The 11,336-nt window shown below is 31.9% G+C and overlaps 1 protein-coding gene across 1 annotated transcript; it reads right to left on the minus strand.

Moving 5' to 3' along the window:
* Positions 1-4,090: 4,090 nt before the first annotated feature.
* On the minus strand, positions 4,091-6,534 carry LOC112521814 (ABC transporter G family member 6-like). Its single transcript, XM_025130807.1, has one exon. It carries the CDS (start codon positions 6,412-6,414, stop codon positions 4,219-4,221), a length of 2,196 nt encoding a protein of 731 aa, XP_024986575.1. The 5' UTR covers positions 6,415-6,534; the 3' UTR covers positions 4,091-4,218.
* Between the last annotated feature and the right edge of the window lie 4,802 nt (positions 6,535-11,336).

Below are 11,336 nucleotides of genomic sequence, written 5' to 3' on the forward strand. Positions count from 1 at the left end.
ACAAAACTAGACATACTTTTGTTTAATATGGAATAAAAAAATCTCAATGATAAATATTTTTCGTGTTGAGTACTTTTAAGTTGGAATATGTTAATTAATTGTTCATATAATATGACAGGCTCATATCTATATATATTTTTTCATTAACTTGGATATCCAACCTGCTATGCTAGCCGACTAATCTCAAGACAACCACATGCTTTACGAATCAGAGTCATTGCATTTGAACATCCATTGCCATAAGGGGATTCTTATCCTTCGTTGGATTTGAACTTGAAACCTCCATACACTTTTGACATTTGAAGCCTCAAGCTCAAACCAATTAAGCATCACCTTTATGGTTACCAAAATCATGGTCAATATCCATACTTAAAATAATCAAAATAAACCTACGGCTTCAATCAACATCAAAACCTTAGAACTGAAAAATCATCGTTGCTTAGTCATCTGTGATGATTGTTTAATCATCTATGATGTTGTATATGATTACACGTCTTTGCTAAGATCTTGGCTTGTAATAACTTTTTTTATGATGTTGGTTTGACTAGACGTTATATTTAAGATCTTATATTAAATACATTTAACGGTTAAGAAAAACAAATTATATCAAAACAAAACATATTTGATGTTGGTTTTTATCATAAAAAAACCAACATCAAAATCTTATATTTTATTTTATATAATTTAAAAAAAAAAACCTTATCTTTCACAAATTAAAAGAATTATAGTTCCAATTTTTTTGGGACATGGAATCTTACAATTGCAGTAATAAATTCATCTTTTTGTCACATTAATACAAAATGGACATTTGTACAACAATTTAATGCATCTTCTATGTAGCCCATGGTGGGTAGGGACTAGGGGCTACCATCCACCTTTCTTCTTCTAATTTTTAATATGACCCAATCTAGAAGTTGGATTTTTTTTTCCTTTTATAAATTTTTTAATAAACATATTGAATTATGTACTTATCTATATATATATATATATATATATATATTATATTATAAAACATTTGATAAAAACTCTTTAAAATTATTTTTTATGCATAAAGTACTGTATATTGATGCATATTACTTAAAATTCAAGATTACAAGTAAATTATGCATAAATACAACTTATTAAAACTTCATTTTTTAAATTTGTGTAACTAACTGCAGATAAACATAATCAAATACCGGATAAACATTCATTTTAAATATAGAAAATTTAAAATATAATTAAGATAATCATTGAACTATAACATAATATTTAATTATTATCTTTATAAAAATTATACTATTAAATCAAAAATAAATTACTTTGTTATTAAATCTAAATTAAATTATAATAAAAAAATTAAATTAAAAAAGTTACAAAAAAAAGGGAACTATTAAATAGTTAATTTGATACTAATATCGATTTATTTTTTTTAATTTTTTATTCTATCTTCAAATTTATATTTCATTCAAAAATAAAAACATTATCATTTCCTCAAAACCACATAAAATTGTATTATATCGATAGAGACAGAATAAAAACTAAACATTAGAATCGAGATTTATCTCGCTGCATTGTGCGAGTACCCTTCTAGTTATATTATAAAGCATTTGACAAAAACTCTTAAAAACTATTTTTTTTATGTATGAAATACTGTTTATTGATGCATATTACTTAAAATTCAAGATTACAAGTGATTTTACGTAAGTATAATTTATTAAAACTTCATTTTTAAATTCGTGTAACTAACTGCAGATAAACATAATCAAATACAGGATAAACATCTATTTTTAAATATAGAAAATCTAAAATATAATTAAAATAATCATGAATTTTAATTATTATTTTTAATAAAAATTATATTATTAAACCAAAAATAAATTACTTTTGTTATTAGACCTAAATTAAATTATAATAAAAAATTGAATTAAAGAAGTTACACAAAAAAACGAGAACAAATAAATAGTTAACTTAATACTAACATCGATTTTATTTTTTTAAATTTTTTTATGCTATTTTTACATTTATATCTCATTCAAAAAAATAAAAACATTATCGTTTTCCCAAAACCACAAAAAATCATATTATATCGATAGAAACAAATAATAAAAACTAAACATGAAAATGGAGATTTATCTCGTTAAATTGTGCGAGTACCGTCCTAGTTTCAAACTAATGAATTTATAATTCTTGAGTTTAATTTTCAAAAGTAACACAAAAAGTACATAACCCATATACCTTTTTTTAATTGTGATATCATTAACTAATCTGATATAAAACAAAGTGAAGACGTTTATAGATTCGAAAAAAGACAGATCATGAAAAAGTCAAATATGCATACTACATCTTTTCAACCAAAATCATTAATTGTATACATGTATCTTAAACGATAAGTTTCGATGCAACACGGTGTAGCTTTATAAATACGAACCTACTGAACTCATCATTCTTGTCGATGAAGACGACACCTCGAAAACAACTCATAATTCGATAACTTATATTTTTTTATGAAAAAAACGTATGAAATATGAAGACAAGAAAATTGGAAAATATGCATAGTTGGTGAAAGGTTTATGTATAGAAGTATACTTTGATTGATTTTACCCTTTATTTGGTTGATTTTGTTTGAATAATAATGGATGGTGATCCATCATTATCTATTTTAACTTTTTTTTTAACCCGGATATTCAATCCGTTATATGAACCGACTAATCTCAGGGTAACTATCTGTTTTGCAGATATCCCGGAGTCATCACATTTGAACCTCCATGGCCACAAAGGGATTTTATTTCTCCTTGGATTTTAATATGTGATCTACTGGTACTTTTGACCTTTGGAGTCAAGCTCAAACCAATCAGACATCACCCCTTGTGGTCTTAACTTATATTTTCTTTTTAAGTGGTTGCGGATTTAAATGTGTTATTGTCTAAAACGATATATATTTGTTATCATATGTTTGAGTTAATTAAATCATTTTAAATGCCAAACTTCCGACAAAGAAAATAATTTGAACCTTTTAAGACTAATTTTATACGTAGGTGTAAATAAATTTAAACAGAAGATGGTTTTTATATGACGACGAGTTTCTTAAAAGCCTTGTAAGAAATGCTACAAGGCTAAATACAATATGGGTATGAAAATTCCAAAAAACAACACAATCAGCTAATTAATGCATTTGTTTGATGTGAAAAGCGTTCATGCAAAAAACAAAAACGACGGTAACATACACAATTTTTGACTTTTGATTGATTTAGCTTAAACCAAGTTGTCGACTGTCGTAGCTGAAATTTTCTGGACATAAAATAACAACACGTAACTGATTAAAAGCGACAAAATTTGTTGGATTAATTGTACAGTTAACATTTTAATGTATTAATTGGAACATGTGATTTGTGTACACGTCCCTTTCATTCCAATGATATCTTACACGAAACCAACTTGATCGTTTATGCATGTTTGTAAGATCAATCTTTACTTTATAAGTATCAGTTCTGATAACTCTTTAAATAACACATAAATATAAAATTTAAGCTGTGTTTTTAACAAATATATTTTAGATTAATTATTTATGTGTATAAAATTGGGCAAGAGGGTAGTTAGATGAAGTAATAAGAGCAATAAGTTTAGCTAACCAATACGCCACCAAACTTTTATTTCTTTACTTGTGTACTTAGCTTTTAATTTCATCTTTCAAACTCATCATTTATGACCAATACACCCCCTTTCAAACCCCCAACCCCCAACCCCCATTAATTGTGGTCACATTCATTTGCCTGTTATTTTTTTTATTAATCTGAATATTTAACTCGAGCCGACTAATTCTAGAACGACTACTTGTTTTGTAGATAGTCCGAAGTCACTGCATTTGAACCTCCGTGGCTACAAGAGGATTTTTATTCCTCATTGGATTTGAACATGCGACCTCCTGATACTTTTAATCTTTGAAGTCAAGCTCAAACCAATCAAACATCACCCTCATGGTTGGTTTTCCTCTTATTTTGTTTACTGCCTTTTTCAATTTTTTGAAATCAATTTAATTTCATGGTCAATAATTTCATCTGAACGAAAAACCACTCTATCAATTAATATTATCATATTGACGTTAAGAAAAATGACGATAATTATTATTATATAATACAATTTTTATTAAAAATAAAATAAGAACTTGAATGGCTTTATCCATTCCCGCCAAACTGAAAAACTTACACACTAGTACCCCGAGATTTGGGTATTTACACTTTACCTCCTTTTGTTCTTGCTTCCCAGCAACAAGCAGAAGTAGAACAAGGTCCTGAAGAAGAATCCCCAAGCCACAGTGATCCATAAGCATTCCCATTTGCTCAGGTCATTCACACCTTGCTGCTGCAATATGTCGGCGCCGGTGGTCAGGCAGGTGCCGGCGGTGATGTTCACCCCCAACGTCTGACTCATGCTTTTTAAAAGATCCAATTTCAATGAGTCGTCCACCTGCCCAAGAGGACTGCCGTCGAAGATCTGAGTTCCACGGACAAAACATCTAGTGGGATCTTGGAATTCATTGTGCAAAACTGCTTCAAATGGGTATTTGATCAGAGAAATGTAGTGAAACCAGATCCAGTAATTGGGGATTCGATCGCGGTTGATGAAGAAGCCGCTGAAGAGGAGGAAGTAAGCGAGGATGGCGACGACGATAACGTAGCCGAGCATGACGTGAGGAACGACGGCGGAGAGAAACGTCACGAAAGAACTTCCGGCCCAAAATGAGGCCAAGATTATGAAGAAGTAGAAGAAGAAACCTGAAGCTCCGCCGTAGAGTCCGACTGCCCAAAATGTGATTATTGCGAATGCCAACGAGAGGAAAACCAGAGACGGGATGGCAACGAGGGAATGAGAAAGAACGTAGGATGATCGCCGGTAGGCGTTGTAAGCGGTTTCTCTCATGAAAATGTAACGTTCTTGGAGGAAAACCGGCAATGCGTCTGCACAGGTGTAGAAGGTTGTGGACATGGCGAAGGCGAAGAATCCGAGCCGTTCACGAATGCCTCGTGGCGTGTTATCGAGCTTCCAAAACATAGTGGCCAGGATGAATCCGGTGACCATAACTGCACCCAATCGAGTTCCGAATAGCTCCGGCATTCTCCATGAATTCTTGAATGATCGTTTTGACAAAACCACCATCTCCATCCACATTGGATTGGCGAAGGTACGAACGATGGAGGTTGGGTTGAGATCGTTGGTGGCGCCGGAGACTAATTTGCCCCGAGAAACACTGGCACTGATTGCTTCTTTTAACGATAAACCATGAGTGGGGGTTTCGTTGCCGGTGGTTTGGGTATGTCGAGATCGCTTCAGGTTTTGCCATGACTTGTTGAATTCGACGAGGCTTTTGGTTCCTCCTGGAGAACCTTCGAGTTCTCTGATCAAATCGAGTGCGAATTCGGTACGATTCTCTTTGTCCGGAATCGGATGGCCGAAATCGGAGAAAAAAGAAAGGAGATTCGCCGGAGAGCCGCTGTAAACGGTCTGTCCACGAGAGAGAAACAATAGACGGTCGAGTAAGCCGAGAAGTCGGTAGCTCGGTTGGTGTACGGACATTATGACGATGCTTCCGCTTCGTGCAATACGTTGCAAAACCTTCACCACCATGTAAGCACTGGTGGAGTCGAGGCCGGAGGTCGGTTCATCCAGAAACAAGATGATAGGATCATGAATAATATCAGTTCCGATGGAAACACGGCGGCGTTCTCCGCCTGAGACTCCTCTATGTCCTTCGTCACCGATGACTGTTTTGGCAGCTTGTCGGAGCCCTAACTGATCAATTAGGGCTTGAACTCTGAGCTTCTTCTTTGATTTTGACAGCGTCCGAGGGAGGCGGAAGTCGGCGGCGAACATCAATGTTTCTTCGACGGTTAACATCGGGAATAAGAGATCGTCTTGCATCACATAAGCTGAAATCACCTTCAGCAATCTGGATTCTAATTGTTCTCCATTCAAAGTCACTTTGCCATTCAAGCTTCCTTTGGCGATTCGATTCGCCAAAGCATCAATCAAGGTCGACTTTCCCGATCCACTAGCACCAAGCACCGCCAATATCTCGCCATCCATGGCTTGACCAGAAATATCGTTCAACAAAACCTTACTCCTGGAAAACAGATTCTCTCCTGCTAACGGCTCCACCGCCGTCGCCGGAACACCAGCCGACATATGCCCACCCCCAAACACGGCCGGAATCCCAAACTTTCTCTGAACGTTTACACTATACGTCAGATTAGTAAACGACAAAACAAACGGCAAGGATTGTGGCTCGTTGTTCATCTCCAAGACACGATGCGCCGTCGTCTCATCACCATTTCCCACGTCTCCAACGAACTCTAAAAGCTCCCCAAGTGTGGGAGAGACCGGCGGTGATCCCGTGAACTCCGGCATGTTCTCGAGTACGCCAATACGAGCTGACATGATCTTTCCACCTGAAATCGAACCCTAATGGTGGTAGCAGCAATGGCGAATTGCTATATATGTATAAATGGAAAGAGACAGCGATAAAGCATGCGTTTATGCTGATAGTTTGGTGTCAAACGGCGTCGTTAGACTGTTTATCCCAAGAAATATAGGTGGTGCAGAGAGCAAAAAAGATACTTCCTGCATAAAACCCTATTAATGTATGACTGAATGATATTAACTTCTATATATACGTACATATATATAGACAAACATAAATAGAAGGCGGGGAAAGCCCAAAAAATTTAATTAACATCTTAATAAAAGTAATTTATATATATATATATATATATATGGTGAATTATTATTCAATCTTTTATAATTGTATAATCAGTACAATTTAATCGTAACCATTCATTTTATTTGATGAACATGTGATTTCAAAAAAAAAATTGATTGTTTCCTAATATAAAATATTGATTATAATTAATAAATCCTAATTATTTTTCATAAATATTCAAATCATAATAAATGAATTCTCATCATTTTCATAAATATCTCAATTGATTTGGTTGCATTGGTTATACAAATGTGATGGTTACATTTGAAACATTCTCTCTCTCTCTCTCTCTATATATATATATATATATATATATATATATATACACACACATATGAATGATTGTTAAAATGTTCCTCGTGTTTCTATTTTTATGGGGTTCTTTTTTGAACTTAAGTCTATATGTATATATATATATATATATATATATATAGGTGAGTTATTATGCAACTCTTTACATTTGTACAACTAATACAACTTAATATCAACCATCCATTTAATTTGATGATTATGTGGTTTCATAAAAGTTTTGATTGTTTTCTAATATAAAGTATTGATTATAATTAATAAGTCATAGTTATCTTCCATAAATATTCAAATTATCATTTCCATAAATATCTAAATTGAATGAGTTGCATTGTTTTGTACAAATATGATGGGTTACATTTGAAACGTCCTATATATAGCAAGAGTTTCAAATACAAGTCATGTAGTTCTTAGAAACATAATCTTAACCCTTAATTTTGTTTATTTTAAAATTTAGAAATGCTTATAAAATACGATTGATAGTAAATTTAAAAACTGATTTAATCCATACCGTTGATTATCTAAACATATGATTCAAATCGGTTTGTAAAGTTTGTAAAAATTACATTGTTTGTATTTTAAATTCCTCCATATTTAGTGAATATTTAAAAATACTAAAAGATTTCGGTTTTAATATATAATCAATAGTTAAATAATTGTATGATCGATGTACAATCAAATCAAAATCTATTGAAATAACATGTCCGTTTCATGTCAAGTCATGTCATGTCCGTTTCATGTCAAGTCATGTCATGCGTCCGTATATTTATGTGTAAAAGAACAATTTATTAAATGAGTGACAAATAACTGATTTGTATAGCTCAAGGATGTGAATACGAACTACCGAATCGTAAAGAATGGTATCAAGTTGTTTGGTTTCAGTCTGTTAAGTTTGGAAGAATATTTACGCAACATGGATAGATGTCTTTAAGATATACGAGAGCTTTACTTCCAGTTGGTATTGTGGTCCTTTGAAGTTCATTAACTCAATGCTTAATTTCAAGCAAAAAAAAAAAGGAGATAACAGTTGAGCTTGTGTTAGAAGTGTGAAGCATTTGGTTTTACCAAATGTTACGTTTTATTTGATCGTGTGATTTTATTTTCTGTTTATATATTCAACAGTTAATCAATAAACTCAATTATAATCAATAAAATCGATTATCATTGCAACGATAAACATAAATTTAATTTTTAGATTTTTTAATTAAAAAATAAAAATAACAAGAGTTGTCAAATAAATTAAATGAAATGGAATTAGTTACAAATCCACATCAATATTTTAACTAATTTTCAAGCAATTTAATTACAACATCTTTCATAGACCCTTTGGAAGTACAATATGGCATGCTTAGCAATGATGTACGATCAAAACCAAGAATTGGATCAAACGTAATTGGCCGAAAGGCCCGAAACGGTCGGTTAAAGGCCAAGTTTATCGTAATTTTTAGACAAGTGTTTTAAAAACCTCGATCTAAAAACGACCAGACTAGAATCATTTGCTCTGATAAGGGCTTAAGAACCGAGAAAGTCACAATTCAAAAACTCGTTTTTTAATATTTAGACACACACATACAAACATATGATTTTGAAATCCCTACAGTAGGTTGGTATTCAGTGGGATTTCATAGAATCTGCTTGTAATGATTAATTAGTAAAAAGATAATTTGATTTTTCTTATGTTTTTTTATAAATTATTTATAAAAAGAATTCAATTTCATCCCAAATCATATAAACCAAACATACAAAAAGTTCCAAATCCCTGAAAAACATTTCATCAAATCAAATGGGCCTTTAGAGATTTGTCGAAATATAGAGATTTCCATATCCTCTACCTTTTTTTTATGATTTTACCATACAATGTAACATAACTGTTGGAAATGCTTTTACATATGTAAATGTGTGGAAATAAGTAGTGTTGTGTAAAAAGATGCATCCATAATTCGTTTCCTAACCAATTATAGTTTTTCTTTTTCTTTTTTTAAGACGGTGTGCAACTAACCATTTAAAAGTGACGCACTTCCCTTGCATTGGATCAAAAGTCGGGTCGTCGTTCCGGTATATGATTCTTGTTGTTTATATATATCCCAAATTGATCGTAACACTTATCTGCTTTGCACTGTAGCCTACCTTTAACGTATTGTATTAATTGAAAATAAACCCGTCACGCCACCTTTTCTGACTATGGTTCTAAATAGAATTGTCGTTTGATAGTGTTATAAATGGCACTACGTTGCTTGAATTCAAGTCATATATACAGTCAAACAAACTTAATCCAAGCACCGTCAATTTTCTTTTCAAAATCTAACGTAAACATGATCCGATTGGTATCGAAACTTGAACCAATATAAAGAATTTAATTTTAACCGATTATACGATATCTAAATACGTTATAACGTGTATGGTTCGATTCATCTAGAACACGAACCATTACAGATGGATCACATAACTGAATCAAGAAAAACAGACATATAAAAGTCAAATCCTTACATGAGACGACATATTCTACCCATAATGGTACAACTTTCTAATGCATCATAGCAATGTCCATGCAAAGGGAGGTTGTACCTTCAACATATGGGTCTATTGTACACCTCCATACAAATCCATGTGACCACCATAATTCGAGTCATCTTAGGTTTAAATTTTATAAGTCCCATTTTCATATTTTTATCATAAAAACTATATAGTTTAGAATAACTTTAATATATAATATTTAAGGTAGTTTAATTGGTAATATATTGGATCAGTTTTCCAATAACCACTGGTTTTAGAGGCTTACCACATCTGATTAATCAAGGCACATACAAGATGCTCTAGACATCTACAGTTATTAGATACATCTGATGTGTCAATTTTGAAACTTGATATTGTATGTACAAATGATTTATGTCGGGTTTAGCAAATTAAACTTCTTGTAACGTTTTATTATTTTTCAAGTCAGGTTAATAAATCGGAAATACAAGATTTAGTATAAATACAACAGTATTAGCATACTCAGATCATTGTCTTTCCATGAAGCATATACAAAAAGTTATTCCAATGATATGTATATGTATATGTCTTTGAATGCTATTCATTACCTAAAACATGAACAATGTATGACGGGGTGGGTGGTAGAGAAAACGACAACTGAGAGGGGGTAAATGGTAAATATTAGATTGGTAAGGGGTCAAAGTTGCAATAAAGGAAGTGGAAAAATTAAAGAGGACGGGTGGGGGGTAGGGACCGGTGCCCGGTGGTGGTTACTAACCAAATGCTACCGACCTCATCATGTCATGTTAATTTAATAAATAAAAACCGTTGAATAAAGTCAAAGTCATTTAGATCTTATTTTGATGACCTATTAAAACAATTAATATTTATTTTATTTACAATTTTTCTATGTGGATAGGTCCTGATGGATCATGGATTGACCCGACTCCTAACCCATCTAAATGGATCAACATGTTGAATTATTTGTGGATCAATGGTTTTATCTAAGATCAAGATCGTAATTCGAACATTTATTGTTTAATTAGTCATAGTTAATCTTAATACACATATATTATTCTGATTCTGTGGTTTATTAATGGTAAGGAGATAATCAGCTTTCAAATAACATGAACGCTTGTTAAATAATAAATAAATAAATAAATGTAAATTCATTGTATTTGATAGATACTGGTAGTTACTACGGATATGAAGATAACTTGGTATATGAATTCTATTACCAGCCAGACGCAGATGCAACCTCGAGTTGCATGAACGAACTCTTTGCATCAATTGTGGTATTATATGTCAGGCTACTACAAACATGTTAATATTAGTACCTGACATAATATATTTGTTCAAACGGGTTTATTTTTATGCATAAAAATTTCTTAAAACTCAAACATTTGTAGCATGCTTAAACTTTAAGATATGACCACACAACATGCACATCAGGTCATCATAAAGCACTTCAAATTGATTTATAAGCATATATCCCATTTTATGTCACTATTAAATGAAAATGGATTGGTTTTTCTATATCTATACTATATTATAAAGCATTTGATAAAAAAAATTAAAAACCATTTTTTATGCATGAAGTACTGTTTATTGATGCATATTACTTAAAAAATCAAGATTACAAGTAAATTTTGCATAAGTACAACCTATTAAAGCTTCATATTTGAATTCGTGTAACTAACTGCAGATAAACATAATCAAATAGAAGATAAACATCTCATTTTAAATAATAAAAATTAAAAATATAATTAGAATAAACATTGGGTTCTAACAAAATACTTAATTACTATCTTTATAAAAGATT

This window comes from Cynara cardunculus (assembly GCF_001531365.2).
Source record: "Cynara cardunculus var. scolymus isolate 2C chromosome LG 1, CcrdV1, whole genome shotgun sequence".
In the NCBI taxonomy this organism is placed as follows: domain Eukaryota; kingdom Viridiplantae; phylum Streptophyta; class Magnoliopsida; order Asterales; family Asteraceae; genus Cynara; species Cynara cardunculus.

What these genes read in the sequence shown, in the direction of transcription:
- LOC112521814 (XM_025130807.1), bottom strand. Translation starts at nt 6,414, where the DNA reads ATGTCAGCTCGTATTGGCGTACTCGAGAACATGCCGGAGTTCACGGGA.